General features: G+C 38.9%; 1 protein-coding gene across 2 annotated transcripts in view; it reads right to left on the reverse strand.

The window, feature by feature from the left end:
* Positions 1 to 17,086, reverse strand: part of Atp6v1h (ATPase H+ transporting V1 subunit H) — a 69,079-nt gene extending 51,993 nt beyond the window's left edge. Inside the window, exons 1-6 of one of the 2 annotated variants that reach the window (XM_051159549.1) lie at positions 16,916 to 17,086; positions 12,425 to 12,527; positions 9,766 to 9,855; positions 5,086 to 5,199; positions 3,465 to 3,569; positions 722 to 775 (exon numbers count right to left, since the gene is read on the reverse strand). In XM_051159549.1, the coding sequence (XP_051015506.1) occupies positions 722 to 775; positions 3,465 to 3,569; positions 5,086 to 5,199; positions 9,766 to 9,855; positions 12,425 to 12,527; positions 16,916 to 17,028 (579 nt within the window). In that variant the 5' untranslated portion in view covers positions 17,029 to 17,086. The remainder of the gene's footprint in view (positions 1 to 721; positions 776 to 3,464; positions 3,570 to 5,085; positions 5,200 to 9,765; positions 9,856 to 12,424; positions 12,528 to 16,915) is intronic. The other variant, XM_051159559.1, reaches the window with a different exon arrangement.
* Positions 17,087 to 18,434: the final 1,348 nt, after the last annotated feature.

Consider the following 18,434-nt stretch of genomic DNA (forward strand, 5'->3'; position numbering starts at 1 on the left):
GGCTTTTAGACAAAAGTTCATTTATATCTACCTTCTTCAGCCTTCTATCATCCCGTGGTCATTTCCATCACATGAAGCTGCATGTACCTCCAGCTTCCCTCCTTTTCCTGATGGTTTTTTCCCTGGCTCCAACCATATCTGTCCTTATTAGTTCAAATTAGTGGTCAGTCCCTGAGCTAAAATGCAGCAAAGTTAAAGCATTCTCAAGTGAGAAAGATGATGTTGGCTAAGAACCTAAGGTCCATAATTGGGAAGAGACTGGTTGAAGAAGGGGTAAAGAAACCCATGTTGAGCCACCACACAGTCCACAGAGGCTTGAGCAACACAGCAGTGGTTCTGTGCCATCAGTCAACTGATGCATTGTTTACACCTAGGTTAGACAGATTCCAGGCAGTTCACATACTACTAAATGGTGACACAAATAACATAGTTAACCTCTGTGCAGTGTACTACAATTCTAACTCAGGCATTGATTTGGAGATCTCAAGTAGGATGTCCTGCAAAGACAGCAACAAAGAAGGGTAGGATTTTTGTCTCCCGTCAGAAAAAGAAAGTGGAGGGGCAATAGAATTAGCCTCTCTGTGGGTAAGTGGCACATCAGATCCAAGGATTTACATTTGGGGATCTAGCAAACATTTTCACATTTTTTTAATGCCTGTGAGTCAAAACAATTTATTTTCATGGTATTAAGAAACCAGTCAATGAGAAGGAACATACTTACATCACTTGAAGAGATTGTTCCTGTTTCAACAGCAACACCGCTACCACGAAGTTTCTATTACAAAATAAATGACTTATTACTTAGTTTTGTTTTTTATTTTATCCTAACTTATCAGCTTACAAAAGAGTTGGATGCATTTTATTATCATTTTCCCTAATACTACTTTATAAAGAACATGAAGATGATATGAAAGTTGTTCTCCTCCACCAGACAATCAACAGACTACTACAAGCTGAACAGTCATCTGATAAAAACAAGGTATAGGTGAAGCTAGTAAAAATGACTGCTTCAGTATTTACTAATTGAATAGTGTTTTCAATTAGATGACTGCTTACCTTACCACTCTCAATATGTTTGGCAAAGCTTTTTAAAATAGGTCCTTAATAATAATAAGATAACAATGCCATCAAGTGATCTCAATATTCACCATCGCAAAAGTTATACAAAAATTACAAAACAAAGTATCGTGTAACAAATCAAGAAAAAAACTGATAACGAAGTTTGGGGGAGCTATTTTTTTTTATCTATACCTATTAAATATGAAGCCAAAATTGCCATTGTAATGTCAAAAAATATTGCCACCTAGCGACTGACTTGGGCATTTCAAAGTTTACTGTTATTAGAATCATGAAATTATGAACCTTTTTAAAGGACAAAATAATTTTGGTGGGGAAAAACTTTTCACATACTATTAAAGACATTTGACCAAGATAGCAAATAAAATTTCAAATAATCCTACCTTTCTTTAATCAAGAAATTTACAATTTAATCCTGATAAAAAGGCATGGAAGAATTTTCTGCCAGTAGCAAGAAAGCCAGTATGATCAGAACCAAGCAGAGGCAGTGCCTAGACTCTGAGAAGCAAAGCCAGGCTGCACTTGGGACCTTCAGTAGGTGCCCTATAGCAGAAGGACTTGTAGAGGATAGGTCACATCAGAAAGCCAAAGAAGATGACAGAGACAGCACACTGGAAAGATACAGAAAGGTCTTGAAGAATATCCACTTAACACCTAGAAGCACAACTCCAATGAAAACTGTTATACTCTCTGAAATACTTCAGCCACTAGTGATGAGAGGCTTCCCTGAGTTGCAGGACATAGTTACAACTGTGCAAGCATTAAATGGATGTTCATCATTTCAGGAGTGGCAATTCATCTCTGAGGCGCACTATAAATGGTCCTGTTGTGAGCAGATGTCAAAGGTAAACCACCCAAGGAGGAGCTAAGAAACTGCAGTAGTATGCAGGTCTGCCACGTCACGGCTCACTTTGTGAATTCAGGTACATCTGCACCTTACTAGAAAGCCAGCATTAAAGAAGAATGAGATTCATTTAAATGGTTGCTTAATTTCAAAATGTAGGGGGAAGAAAGGGAGAAAGGAAGTGTTTCCTGTCCATCAAATGAAGTATTCTGATTCTAAATGTTGTACATTTAGAAACTTAAAATTTCATCTTCATACACCCATTTTCATGTTTTAAATATCTTACAAACTCAGTAAAACCTACAGCTTGACGCCGACATAATTTCATTCAAAACATTCTTTATCAAACTACAGAATATCAGGTGTCTCTCAGGCCTTAAGTTAAAAATCTACGAAAGTCACATTTATTTGTAGCCTAAAGTTGACAATACAGTAACTGTCAATATTATTTTCCCTGCTTTAGTTTCTCCATGTCACCCACCCTTACACTAAGTTCTGCCTTTCCTTCCTCAGAATACTCTTCCTCAAGCCAACCTTGATTTCCTTCCTTTTATTAGTGTCAGTCCTACCAAACTTCCAACTGACCATCTAACAGTCACTGGAAGCCTAAAAGAAACATTTCAAAACACCATCATAAATATCCTCTTTTTGACCCATTCTACAGATGCACTAAGATAACTGACATTTTCCCAAATGATCCATCAGCGAGCTCTCTTCTCCATGAAGAGCTAAAGAAATCTGAAAGCAACCCAGACGACCAGGAGGCAGGATGTCCTTAATCCTACAGTTTTATATGATGCTGTGGGAATGAGCCACTGTGTGAGACAGGACTGTATGTCAGATGCACTGAGCAGGCCCAGACTTCCCCAAGGACACCTAGAAGCCTGGGACAAACTCTTGGCCAAGATAAGGACAAGCAGATTGACTAAAGGTCTATAATGTGCTACTTGCAGTTTGAAACTCCCCCAGCAGCATCCAAGAAAACTTTGTTTATTGTGTAACCAGTTAAATAAGATAACCTAGTTACACAATCTAAGGAGTATAAAAGAACACAATAGAAACCTCTAGAGACCACTCCCCAAAACCAAGACTTCTCATATAAACGTCGGTTGTTCTAACACCTAGGCCAAGGCAGACACTCCACCTGACTTATTCACATGCTGTCTCCCAATGGACCATGTGTGTTCCTACTTGGAAGCTTTCTGTGAGCACTCACTGAATTGCTTCCTGCAGGTCCTTTCAGTTCTCCAAGCTGTGTAATCCTGGTAGCTGCCTAGAGAGAACATAAGTGCCTACCTGCTCAAAAGCAAGGACAGAAAACCACAAGTGACAGAGAAACAGAAGGTTTGAATTGTAGCCAATGAAAGAACAAACAGTAAAGCATGCCATCACATCAGCAGTAGCTGGGTTTACTTAACAAGTTAAAGCAAAGTCACTTCAATAAAGAACCTTTTATAATTTAACATATTTATCATATATAACATATGAGAACATAGATATTAATACCACATTTCTTTAGGATACTAGAAGAAATTCTTGTTACCTGTGAACTCAGCTGAGTTTTTATCCAGTTGAAATAGTAATTCAAGTCACTGCCTTCCATCAATTCTTTCCCCCAAGCTGCTAACTTGGCAATAATTCTTGCTGCCTGAAAATAAATAAGAAATACATCTGAATGTCGATCACATCCCATACCTTAAGAGCCAGCTCTTGTTAATCACTTTGCTGAGTGGTTTCCATAACACTCAATTCCTTGGTGTGGGGAGGGAGCAGACTTCAGATCTGGGGAGACGGGGGCAGGAGAATTAGTGGTTCAAGATCATTTGCAGCTATTTGGATAGTTCAGGGCCAGCCTGGGTTACATGAGACTTGATCTTTAAAAAAAAAAAATTATCTGGGGTCTGGGAACATAGTTCAGTGGCAGAAGCTCAGAGGTAGAGCACTTACCTAACATGTGTCAGGCCCCAGAAATATAACATCAAAAAAAGATGACATCGCTATGTCTCCTAGATCTACATACATCTGTAACAGTATGAGGGCATTTAAACTAGACAACCAGACAATGGAAACAAACCTCTACAACTGGAAAGAGGAAAAGGAAAATATGTTTTAGTTTTTAAAGCATTACTCCTAAAAAAAAAAAAAAAAAAAAAAAAAAAAAAAAAATGTAGCTTTCTTGTGACTTCTTTTTGGAATTTTTTTTAAAATGTCTATAACACATAAAGCATGAGTAGATGAACAAACAAATCTAGATGCCTAAGGAAGAAATGGGTCAGGAAAGAACACACTTGCGTGGAAAAGTGGCTCTTGACTTTAGAATGGAAGACATTTATTTACTAAGGCTCCTGCAGCCCACTCTCCAGTGAAAATAGGCAACTTGCTTGTGCAAGAACCCATTCTGTGAGTCTTTTTTATCATCTTTTCACTGACACCATGAAAGATTCTTCAATGTTGGGGGTCCAACTGTAGCTCTTAAAGCTAAGTTTAAAGTAAGAGTTTCAAGATATTAAGAATAATAAATTAAAATAAAACACAGTAGTTATTTCAAAACAAAATTTAATTTCTACATAGTAAAATTTTTTTCTTGCTGTAGGCAATCGTGAGTTGCTTGCACATGTAAACTCACCATGTGCATTGAAGCTAATAAGCACCTTCATCTATAAAACTTTATAACTGCATCAGACCAACACAAGCTCCTTCACACCCCATCAGTCCTTCCTTACTCAGCACCATTAAGGAAAGTAGTCGCTTCTCTGAGAATAGGCAAGTTAACACATCACAACAAACCAGGTTTGTTTCTTATGTTTGCCAGTTTAAAAAAATAAACTCGTTTCTTATATGGTGCATGTGTGCTGTGGCTCATGTGTAGAGGCCCTGGTCCCCAGCTGGGTGTACTGTTTGGGAAGTTCTAAAACCTTGAGGAACTGGAGTCTCATTGGAGGAAGTAGGTCACTAAGGGTAGCGCTTCAAGTTTTACAACCTGGCCCTGCTTCCTCTTCCTACTACCAGTGCCACTTGCCCTAGAACCATTATGATGGGTTATAATTCCTTAAAACTCTGAGCTGAAATAAGCCTCTTCTCTCTGATGCTGCCTCTTGTCAGTTATTTTTCACAGTAACAAGAGTAAAATATACATAAAACAGTATGAGCAATTCAAATTTTACCATATGAACAGTAAAGGGATCCTGGCGATTCAACATTGGCAGAAAGTAAGGCCAGGCAGTGCTCTTGCTTCGTTTCGCATAGTCAAAGAAAATACTGACACGCTGGTGATTTTCCTAAGAGAAAAACATGAATATAATGATTATGTACTGCTTTTTACCTGCTTACTGTATATATGTATATATGTATATATATGTCCTTTTTCTACTCTACATATATAATTTGTCTGTCATTATTATATGGGATAAGAAAGTAAGAACAGCACAAAGAAATTTCACAAAAATCATTTTGTTATGTCTTTATGGACCAGCATGACTCCATCTTAAGACTAAAAAGCATCTTGTTACAAGGTCAAATTAAGTTTATTCCTCTTTTCTGTAAAACTTGGATTTGAACAGGTATTGATCCGTTTTCTAGGATTTGACATGCTCCACACCCTATACCCTAACTTCCACTCTGATAAGACGTTCTGCCAAATAATTTAAAAATGTTTAGCCAAGTTCCTATGTAACCAAAATTCTTCTAGGAATCTCCCCAGTCCTTCAAAATCTCCTAGTCTTGCAGTTTTTTTGACTATATAAACACCACTGTCTTCCATGTTTGATGCTATTTTTCAAACCCCATTTAGGAAGATAGCCCTTGCCTGACAGAAAATAAAGCTTGTATAATTTGACCAAAGAATAAAAATAATGGACTCTACTCTCATTTGGTAGAATTAACAGTCTTTTATTTGTTTTAAATCAAACAGACTGTAATATATATTCTTCTTCTTTTTTTTTTTTTTTTTAAATTCTCAACACTGTCTTGACATTTCTACCTCAATCAAAGTATGAGCACTCTGGCTAGTAAACAAAAGAAACAGAAAATGGAAGAGAATAAAACATGCAAAGTAAAGGACAAATTGAGAAATGCAAGACCAGCTTGGGTGATAAGCTATCTGGAAAAAAAGAAGCCACACCTGATGTTACATACCTGTAATCTCAACAAGGATAAAGCTGGGAGATCATAGGTTGGAGGCCAACCTGAGCTACATAGGTTTGAGGCCAACCTGGGCTACATGGGTTTAAGCCTAACATGCCCTCAATAGCCAGTCCCTAATGGAAGGGAGGAAGAGAAAGAGAAAGAAAGAAAGAAAGAAAGAAAAAAGAGGCAGAAAGATAAGAAGGAGAAGAGAAAGGAAAAAGGGAAAAGAAAATGAGGAAGAAGAAAGGAGCGAGGGAAGGAAAAGAAAACAAACAAGGGCTGAGAGTATAGATCCATCACAGAAACCTTGCTTAGCATACACTAAGCCCTGGGTTCAATCTCCAGCCACATAAAAAATAAAAGTAAGTTATAGGGTGCTCCTCAGAGATTAGAAGAAACTTATTAGTAATAGTTATCTTTAAAGAGCTGCTTAATACACCTATTAAAAGAAACAGATATAAAGTGAGTATGTATATCTTAATAGCTCAGGGATACAATAGTTACTTAATATATATGAGACCTGAAGAGGGAAGGGCTGCAAACAAGAAATGTACCTAAAATAAAATCACTCACCTAAAGTAGTAATAGGCAAAAATATATAGGCAAGTAGAAATAATAAAAAGTCATGGGGTGCAGGGCAGGAAGGGGTGACTAGAGATAGCTCAGAAGTTTAGTTTAGAGCACTCAGTGACAGCTCTTTCAGAGGACCTACGTTTGATTCCCAGTACTCCATGGTGACTTAAAACCACAACTCAAGTTCTAGGAGATACAATGATCCCCCAACCACCACCACCACCGACCTCCCCCCACGGCCTGTGTGGGCAGTAGGTATGAAAGCGGTACACAGAGTATGGTATATGTAGGCAAAGAACTCATACACACATAAAATAAAGAAAGCACAGGGGAGCCTGAAGCAAGATGATCTGTAGTTTGAGGCCAACCTAGACTATATAGACAAGCCTTGAGTAGAAAGAGAAAGGGAAAGGGGAGTGTATAGAGAAGGAAGAGGGGGGAAAGGAGGGGGAACCACCACTCTACACAGTCACCACAGGTTGTTATCCCAAGATTAATGCATTTTAGCTTTAATACTATTTTATGACAAAAACTTTTTACTATTAAATGTCCCAAAATAGTAAAAATGTAACAATGAGTATATATGCCAAATAATATTGCATTCACCCTCGTAATCCAAGTCAGAAGATGAGACAAAAACAGAAAAGCATTTATGAAAGACTTTAATATGTCATTCTCAACACAGGATGAGTGGAGAAGACAAAAAATTATCATATGGAACATCTGTATCTTAGTAACTTTTAGGCTCCCTACTGTTGTTGTGACAAAATTATCTGGCAAAAGCAACTTAGGAAAGAGTAAGTTTATTTTAGCTCACAGTTCCAGATTACAGTTCATCATAACAGGGAAGACACAGTGGCAAAAACTTGAAAAATTGGTCACATATCCAGAGCCAAAAGCCAAGAGAATGAACTAAAGTGTGTGTGCTAGTGTTCAGCTTATTTTTTCCACTCCTACTTTTCAGGATCCCCTGCCTAGGTGTGGTACCACAGGTCTTCCTGTCTCAATTAACAAGACCAAGCTTATCCCCTACAAACATGCCCACAGGCAAAACTGATCTAGATGATCCCTCATTGAGACTACCTTGCCAGGTGATTAGAGAATGTACTGGGTTAACTATCAAAGCTAACCATCATGCTAACATTAAGAAAGTGTATTCTATGTATATCAAACTTTATACACAAACAATTATGGAACACTAACAAAGAAAGCATTAGTAAATTTCAGAAAGGAACATATTTTCAAAATATGATAATAAGCTGGAGAGATGGCTCAATGGTGGAGAACACTGACTGTTCTTCCACGGGACAGAGGTTTAAGACCCAGCACTAGCCTGGAATTTCATAATTCCAGTCCCAAGGAATGCAACACCTTCCTCTTCTGGCCTCCACTGGCACTGGGCACGCAAGTGGTGCCAGACATACATGCAACTAAAATAAAAGAAACAAATCAAGTGTGTGTGTGTGTGTGTGTGTGTGTGTGTGTGTGTGTGTGTGTGTGTGATGAATCCATCTGCCTATTTTTGCAAAAAGAAAAGCAGTAAGACAAAACAAACAACCAATAACACTGATCACCTACAAGAGGTAAATGTGAATGGAAGGCAAGAGATGATGAAATGAGACTACCGACATTTTGTAAGTAGAAACTCCCTATGCAGGTTTGACTTTCTAGAAACACACTAAGTGTTATACTTTTAAAATTAAATGATATATACAAGGAATAGAGTAAACTAAAATAGGATGTAAACAAAATCAAAGGACTAATTCAAGAAAAATAATAATACATCTAATCTGAGAGAAACTTGACCACAATACTCTGGTAACACACTTCATGTTAAAGACAAAGACCTGAAAACACTAAACTAGGTAAAAAGCCTGGGTTTCAGTATATACAGGGATCAGGAACTCTGAATTACTTTCTGAGTATTATGGGGATAGCAAGTAGGTCCACAAACTAAGACAAGAATGCTGTTGTCTCCATAAGCTGCAAGTGAGAGCAAACATCTAGTGTTGAGCTGAAAATAAAAGAGGCATCTATAAATGATAAACTGTGATCTCACACTGGTATTTGTCTAACAACTAAACACCTATGTGTTTCATACATATACGTGTACCTAACACCACAGTCTACATATCAGCTCCTGTGCCAGATCCAGTCCCACACAATAACCTAGGCAGATAATAGCATTTCTACTTTCCAATATCTTTGTTTTAAATGACTAAGTATTCAGAGAGATGAGACCATTATCAAATAGGCCTGCATCAACCCAGGCTTGTTATAAAATAATTATCTCCCTAAAAACCCCCAGCAACTGAGCCTTTCTTCCTGATTTATATATCCCTAATAATGGCCACTGTACATGTTAGAAGCTTGGCCATGAATATGTAGGGATCTTTTTCCTATGAACTACCAAAAGTACTCTTTAAGAACCCAAACTAGTACTTTTCTCCCAGTGTCTCATCTCCTCTCCCACCCAGCACTAGGAAAGAGAAGCTGAACCTAGATCCTTCCACAGGTAGACAAGCCTTTACAAGTGAACTCAATCTCCAAGCCTCTTCACGGCTCCTGAGACAGACAGGCACTAGCTTAAAAGCTGAAAGACCCATCTCCATATCAAGCCAAGATTATTACTAGACCCCTCTGAATTCATAGGCAATTAAAGCAGTAACCAGAATGTATGTAACTACAGGTTTCAGATTATACACCAAACTATCTCAAAGGTAACAAAAGCTCTGTGCCTATGCCTAGCCTAGAACAAACAGCATCAAAAGCTGGTGACTGAAATAGAAGAAGCCTCAGGGTTTTAGTAGATTGTGTTGGTATTCAACTTAAAGAGGTAGTCCTGGACTATATGTAGATCAGTGAAGGACATGCTTCGCAAGCCTGAGCCTCTAAATTAAATCCCCAATCCAATAAAAAAAAGGGGGGAAACACTGAGCTATTTCAGAAAAATACAAATATTAATTAATTGGTAGTGTGAAACTGGAAACCAGCTTTATTTAAGTACTTTCACCGTTAGCACTACTAGTAAAGTAAGACAATGTGTCATGCTCTAGAAAAGAACCACTAAGTGAAGCCTTTCTCAACTGCTGTTACTGTAAAGTATAAAACAGCAAAGTCCCCAAAGGCATTAGAAATATACCTACCTGCAGCATATCATCAACCATGGTTAGTATGTACTGCACTGTCTGCTCTTTCGAGATGTGTGTCATCAGATTTATAAATGTTTTAGCACACTGCAAAACATGAAATTAATGTTATTATTCTCTTTTTTTTTTTTTTTTTTTTTTTTTTAATTTTGAAACAGGGTCCCACTATGTAGCCCTGGCTATCCTGGTCTTTACTATGTAGAACAGGCTAGCCACAAGCTCACAGAGATTCCCCTGCCCCTGCCTCCCAAGTACTGGGACCAAAGGCATGCAATACACCAGCAAATTATTTTTATTTTCTCACAATTTTAGTGAAACTTCCATAAAATATTATTTTTCTTTCACAGAACAAGATAGAAATACTATTAGATAACAAATTGTAGAAAATGTACTTTTTTCAAACATCATTATGATGAGACCTAAGGACTTTACCATGACTTGCGTCAGGTTTTTGACATTTCCTAGTGATAAACTTTAAAATAGTTACTGTTTTTAAGTCCACACACCTAGTCATTAGCACTCTTACTCAGGACAACATAACATCTTATAGACAATTAAAAACTAAAAATGATTCTACAGTATTATTTATTCACCATCTGTGAGGCTAACTTGGAAGGAGAACACTCAGGAGAGCTGGAGACTGCAATCAGAAAGCCTTGCTCTGTCTACACTCTACCACATATCAACCACATGAATCACTCTAGAACGCAATATAAATTGGAATCAAAATCATGGTATCTATCGATTTTCCCAAGACCATGGTAACAGTCTGACCTGTACATGGACTCTCACCCAAGCAGAGCTCTGCAGTAGAAAATGTTATGGACAGTAAAAGAACATCTTATTTGAGGACCAGGTTCTAAATTCAGCATGTCAGTCAATAAGGCACAATTAAAATTGTTCCATATAAGTCTTTTAAATCACCCCCCAAAATACAGCTTTGCATAATAAACACAATTTAGTAACAGGTTTGCAGTCACAGTTTGAAAATCTTTTTCCCACTCTAAGGGTGTATAGACTGACAAGATTCTATTCAGGAATCAGTAAATCTTCCACATAGGAAGCAATAAGGAAATGATCCCTTATCAAAGTCATACTTTCCAGAACTTTCCTGTGTCATATGCCTTCCATAGACAGTCAGTCCACTTACCATATTGAACAGAATTTTTAAATTATATAAGATTTCTACAATAACCTTTATAATATTGTGAAAGGTAAAAGTAAAAATACTTGTATCATGTACTCAAACATTAAACTGGAAATAATTCTATCTTTTAGCAAAAAATAAACCATACATATAATCCTTAATATAATTTTTTAACATACTGACATTTTGATTAAAAGCAGGTGCTGATTTCATGGCATAACCATAAAACACCCACCACAGCAGCTACTGTAATCCAAAAACCTAGTTTACCCCTTTAGTGAAGACTCTTTACTCATTCAAGCCATGTCCCCATGCTTACAGTGATACAGACATAGTGCTGGCAAGCACGACACATTCTTGCAGTCAATCAAGAGGGAATCTTTATACTGTCTATCAAAAGCCTTATAAATGTTTGAATTATGTAATCAACAATCATGTTAATAGAACTTATTATTAGGAAAGGATTAAGACTGTTCACGTCAAGATTCCTTGTAACGGGAAAAAACAAATTACAAGAGTATGTAAAGAATTGGTTTCAATCATCTTGTGATTCATCCACTTAGTAAATAGCTCCAGATTTTTGTTTATTTTACGACAGAGTCTCCCTATGTAGCTCCAGCTGTCCTAGAACTCACTATGTAGACCACGCTGGCCTCGTGGTCACAAAGATCCGCCTACCTCTGCCTCTTCAGTGCTGGCACTAAAGGTGTGTACCACTACACTCAGCTTAAAATTATTTTAAAAGCCATCATTTGCATTAGTAAAAGTGAAAGACCAAAGTGAAAACACTAAGTGATAGCACAGGCCTCATCTTGAACAGAAAAATATCAGGTTGAATAATGCTTATTTTCTTATAGTTGTTTAATAATATAAATTACAAAAGCATATTAACTAGATAAACACTTTTAAAGTATCATACAATGATACCCTATGAGCATATACAGGGGGAGGTAATCCCCCTCAGGAATAGTCATAGGGGAGGGGAATAATGGGAAAATGGGAGGGAGGGAAGAATGGGAGGATACAAGGGATGGGATAAACATTGAGATGTAACAAGAATAAATTAATTAAAAAAAAAGAAAACATAAACAAACAAACCAAAAAAATAAATAAATAAATAAAGTATCATATAAGAAAAGCTCTTAAAAATTTTAGAAAACAAAAAATAAAAAACCCATCTTTGCTATAAATATGGCAAATATCAATGTATTTATATAAAGACTATGAGGGGACCACAAGTGCAACTCGAAGGTAGAGCAAGAGCTTGGCGTACGGGATGCAGTATGCCTCTTTAAAAATCTCTTTAAATGTATATACATGCAGTATATACATAGTTATTAAAGGTTTTCTAGCATTTAATTTTTATGTCGCAGTTTGAGACTGGAGGTTGAATCTAGTCTTTATTGTGCATGCTGAGTAGGTACTCTACCACTTGAGCTACACCCCAGTCCTTTCCAGACTTTAATGATAGGAAATAAATGTTCATTATGGAATAAATGTAAGGATCACCTGGCTGCCTTCAGTCTGAAGCATCTCTTGCTTCTCCTCAGAACTTCTTTTCATTTCAAACCTTTGAATAAATTCACAATCTTCAGCAGAAATCATCTGCCCCCTAGAAAGTAAGAATGAATTATTCTGTTCAGTAAGTACTAACCAGCCACTGTGAATGACACAGAAATTCCTAATACTTTTCCTTCCTCCTTGGCATGTTCAAGAAAATTACAGGAGGCCACTGTTTCGTGCTAGGTTTTTGCACGTGGGCCCCCAGAACTAACTAGAGAGTTTAAACATAACTAGAAAAGACAGCAGACTCATTTCTTAAATCATATAGTTTCAATGGGCATGGTAAGAAGCATCTTGTGCTTAAATCCTAACCAAAAAGTCACACCTGACTAACCTGACCATAACCAATTCTGCTATTCTGGCTCTCCACTCCCACCTCAGGACAGAACCTAGAAACGAGGAATAAACTCTCTAGCCATTTCTTCTTACCTTGCCTTTCTACTGAACTAGCCTAATCTAGTCAGCCCATCAGAAAACACTCCATTTTATAGAATAGTGTTGCCTGATTGTAGAAACACAAAACAAACTAATTAACATCTGGTTTTAAGTTGTTGAAGTTTGTCTTTTGACAGTTATAAAGGACAAGTGCTGACTAAAACTTTGCCATCATTCAAAAGTTTAGCTCTACCACTTAGTTGCTGAGTGACCTCTGTGTAGTCTGGATTAATTTACCTAAGCAAAATAGGAATAATAACCACATGACCTTCAAAGGGCTTGTATAGAAGACAGAACTACATAATCAAGATATAGTTAATACAGCACCGGGCCTATTGTAGAATTCAATAAAATGTCATCCCTTATTTTTATTCAAAATCTCACTCTTAAATCCTCCCTATCTCAAGCCCAACATATTTGCTTGGTCTTCAAATTCATTACACCCAAAGTCACTTCACAGTGAACTGTTACAGTCATTTCTTGACAACATTTTTTTCCCTTCTGGTTGAGAATATGGTCTTCCTCCCTCTCTTTCAAAAGCACCGTGGTATACACCTTAAATCCAAGCACTGGGAGGCAGACACAGAGCCAGCCTGTTCTATATAATGAGTGTGCAGAACAGTCAGGGCTGCATAGTAAGACCCTGTCTTGGGAAAAGTAAGGAGGAGGAAGAAGGGGAGGAAGAGGGGGAAGAGGAATTAGAGGGGATAAGGGAGGAGGAGGGGGGAAAGGAGGAGGAAGAGAGGGAGGAGGAGGAAAGAGAAGAGGAGGAAGAGTAAAAAAGAACAGAAAAATAATAGCTCCATTCTGATTTCTGTCCTCTCCAAAGTCATCCTATATCCTGTTTTCCTCCCAGTGGAGTTCTTTCACCACTGACTTTTTGTTCTTCAGTTTGTAGCCAAGGGTTAACCCTTAAAAACTTAACTTTTCACCAGGCAGGCGGTGGTGGCGCACGCCTTTAATCCCAGCACTCGGGAGGCAGAGGCAGGCGGATCACTGTGAGTTCAAGGCCAGCCTGGTCTACAAAGCTAGTCCAGGACAGCCAAGGCTATGCAGAGAAACCCTGTCTTGAAAAATAAAAAAAATAATAAAAAATAAAAAACCTTAACTTTTCTTCCTGAACTCTTTTCTAGAGATTCAAGTCAAGAGAATCAAATCCTCTTCTCTCCACCAAATCATCTCTAGCCATCTCTTATTCCCAGGTAGAAACAATTTCAGCATCACTCCCATGAACCTATCATCTTCAAATCCAAACTGGTTTAACCTTGCAGCTGTTCTATTCATCAAGGACTCAAGTATGTCACAATAACCACCACCACCCCAAATCCTAAGGTCTAAATCCAGGCCCTCCTTGATAAGACATGACAGCAGAACAACCCTGCAAGTGTTGTTCAGGACACATATTTCCCCTAAATCAAACTGAACACAATAAGCTACTTGAAGCCCTCAATCACTACACATTCAAGGGCTCCCTGCACTGCAGTTCCCATCCATGAAGACTACTATGAGAGTCTTCATGTGCTCCGTGAAGACTCCCGCAATGCTCTTACACCTATATTTATTCCTTCCTTGTTATATACCTCCTTTTGATTTATATCTGTGTGTGTGTACATGTGTGTGTTACATTTCTTCACTTAATACTTATCACAGTTTATTATTTAATTTCTAAAGGTCTGTTTCTTCATTAGAAGTTCAAGAACAAAGTTATTATGATTCTTGTATCCTCAACATATACTTTTGCTGGATTCCTGTTTGACTAGCACAAACCTATCCCTACTTTTTTTTTTTTTATTCCTAATTAAGTAAAAGCTTAATCAAATACAAACACAGATACATTTTTCAGTATTATATTTACATAGCATGTTAATTCATGAGGGCAAAAGCATTTTTGCCTTGGGCACAAGAATACTCTCCCATGGGTTTTTATATCATCAGAAGTTGTCTTGGTACAAGATCCACTGATTATGTATGTCATGTCCAGCCTGTAATTGTTCTTTCAGGACAGACATTTCATACCCACCAGTGTCCCCATATCAGAAGGCTCAAAAACAAAACAAACATTTGGTTATATTTTCACATAAGCATGCAGAGCAGAGGGGCTTGTAAATGGAATCTCTAATACAGACAACAAAATAAGCGTCAAAACTGGGGGAAGATAAATAAGATGTAATGTAGCACCAAGGCCTTGAGACTGGAAAAGTACACAACTGAAAAATCTCCATGAAACTGAAAACACTCCAGAAGCAAGAGAGAGAGAGAGGCCTGCTGCTCTGCCAGTGCTTTGTGATCAACACTCCTCTGTTTGCATTACAAATAGAGTCAGGCTCTACAAACATGCAACTCCTTGTCCTCCAATCTACAAGCTGTCTGGACTAAAGAACTCAGGAGCTCAGAGGACTTAAATAAGTACACATTGAACAGTGGGGAATCATGACATCAGTAAGTCTTTCTTCTACCAGGCCTGTAGCAACTGGGCCCCTAATAACCCAGGTCCTTAAAATAGGAATCTAGAAGTGGTACACACCTTTAATCCCAGCACTCGGGAAGCACAGGCAGGTGAATTTCTGTGAATTTGAAGCCAACCTGGTCTACAGATTGAGTTCAAGGACAGCCAAGGCTACACAGAGAAACCCTGTCTCGAAAAACCAAAAAAGAAAAAAGAGAAATCTGGAAGTCATCCTAGACATCTTTCACATCTCAAATCGGTCCAGTTCCGACCATTCTTACAACCTTAACACTACAATGTCTCCCTAGAGCTAAGGTAGTTCCCCACAAACCTACTCTTCTACTGAATGCAGCAATCCATCAAGTAGGGAGCTGGGTCATCTGCTGCATGCTAAGGGCCTTCAGAAGACAGGGCATTTGGGTTCTTGTAGTGTACAGCGCATCCCACACTCACATTCACTGTACAAGCCCTCGACAGCTGAGGTCCTCACACTCCAAGAGTAAATATTAAACTCTGTCCCTTGCACTCCCATGAGGATAGTGAAAAAGGCAACTCTGGAACACACACCGCCCCCCCCGCAACTGACTATCACTTTCATGGTTTGTACATGTTGACTTTCTTTGACATCAAATATATTGTGGGTTTCATAACTTACGCGTCATCTTGAAAAGCCCCCAAGTGGCAGGAACAGGCCCAACTCCTCCCAGGGACATCTAGGGACCCAGAATGTCACAAGCAGCCCCTGCCTGGCTGTGAGCTTCAGCACTCACCACTGCTTGCCTCCAAACCATAAATAACTTGCAGCACAATTGGTGCCTCTTTCATAGTAACTGCTGTATTTGGACATCCTTGACAAGGATGATAGCTTCTGATGGTAGAATTAGTTCTCCGATTTGGTACATCCATATGCCAATTCTACCATCACAGCTAACAATGAAGTAAAAAGTCTATTTTGGTCCTATGAGTTCTTTTTGAGATGCTACTCTATATAACCTTTATACAGGGGAAAGAAAAAAAAAAGCAACAGATTTCTCAATTGATTTTTCAATGTGTATCTCCAAATCTGATTGTCAGTAACTCAGTTATAAACACACCAAAATAAACCCTCATAAAATAAAATGATGAAGTACTATCAAGAATAAACGAGGGATGATGAAACAGCTCACCTACCACTCAAGTTATCCTCTGACCTGAAAAGGCATGGCATTCGGCATACACATGATGTTTCACAACCCTAACTCCACCTTCAGGGTATCTGAGACCCTCTTCTAAGCCCTGAGGGCACCAGCATAATGTAGTATACACACACACACACACACACACACCCGTCATACACACATTATAAGATAAAATAACCACTGTGAAGTGCTCTGCTTCCCCAAGCTGTTCCTACCATACCAGGCAGACTTCCTAAGATAACTAGCTACGGAGAGGAGGAAATGTTTCTTCCATATTTATTAGTATGTTTCCAGTATTTCTCTCATAGAAGCATGACCATGAAAAAGCCTGATGCAAAAGCATATGACATCCATGAGTCACAACAAACCAGCACGTACTGAAGATAGGACTGCCAGTTCACTTTGTTGGCACGAACTTCGGCAGCCTTCGCTGCAATGATGTTGGTTGGGACAGCAGCATCCACCGCACCTCGAATGTCCATTTTGGTCATCTAAATTTTATGACCTTGAACGTTTCTCCACGGGTCTTCAATTTAAGGTCAAGATAAAAACAGAATAGCAGGCATTATATTTTTGAACTACTAATATTAATACTACATTGATTTCATCTAACTTAAATATTAAATACCCTATGACTGAAAGACGTTTACATGTTTCAAATCTTGCCCACCACCCCATAAAAGGGCTTTCTATTGGCTTGTTCTTTTCCAGGAAAAGAGCTTCCAGTTATTAGCCTTAATATATACTGAGACTTTTAAAATGGCTGTTTAAAAGATTGACAGTCAAGTTAAAACCTATACAGAATATTATATAGGAGTCTTTGGACACCATTGGTGTGAAAGTGCAATCATACTCAATGCTAGGAATATGAAGAAAAAAAAAGCAAAACAGTACTTTAAATCTACTCAATTCCATTCCAATTTCTTCTACAGAAAATAAGATAAAATACAGGAAAAGAACCAATTATGGCATTTTATTTGTTTATGATATTTATGGTCTCTGCTTCAATCTGCAGACATGTTTATTCCTTTCTTTGAAATTACTGGTTTAAAATAGAATATAACAAGTGGCAAGAGAGATTTTCAAAAACCAGTTCCTTCTTATCCAAAAAAATTAACAACATATTTTCAAAACCAAAACTGAGAGAAATTTCTGGAACAACTTAGGTACAGCCAATAATGGGAGTCTATTCTGACAAGAAAACTATACAATGACGAGCTAAAAATGCTCAGTCCTCAACTTACAGCTAAAAGTTAACAACTCATTTTACGACGATACAAAAAGCTCACTCTCCATTCTCAAAATGAATGTTCTTGCCCACGACCACAAGGAAGTAAAAATCATACCCAAATTCTATTCCGCGTTCCCAATGTGCTTAGTCAGTGTGGAGCTTAATTTCTCTATGTGGGGACTTGCTTGCCTAAACAAGCAAGGTCGGCGGCGGCGGCGCAGACCGGCGGTCCCAGGCAGAGCCGGCTCCATCCGGGAAAGGCTGGCACCTGGGGCACAGCGCGGCCTTCCGGGGAGGCCCCGGCCCAAGCCTGCCCACCCCCGCGCGCTCTCCACTTCCTCCTGCCGGGAAGGCCGGGCGCTTCCGCAGACCCCAGCGAGGCAAGCCGGGGAACCAGCCCGCCCTCCGGAGCCGGGGGGGGAGGGCCCCCGGGCGGCCTCACCTGGATAGCCGCGGGGACGCCGGGGACGCACGGGCAGGCGCAGGGGACCGGTCGAGCTTCCAAAGGCCTCGGCGGCCACGGGAGACCCGGAGCAAAGCGAAGACGACTCCGCGGGAGACGTTAAAGAACCTCACCCAGAGGGAGCCGGAACAGTGGCGAAGTGACAGCAGCGTCTGGCACGTGAGCACAGGCACGTGACCGCAGCAGAGGGCGGAAGCCGAGGA

This window comes from Acomys russatus, chromosome 2 (assembly GCF_903995435.1).
Source record: "Acomys russatus chromosome 2, mAcoRus1.1, whole genome shotgun sequence".
Classification (NCBI taxonomy): Eukaryota; Metazoa; Chordata; class Mammalia; order Rodentia; family Muridae; genus Acomys; species Acomys russatus.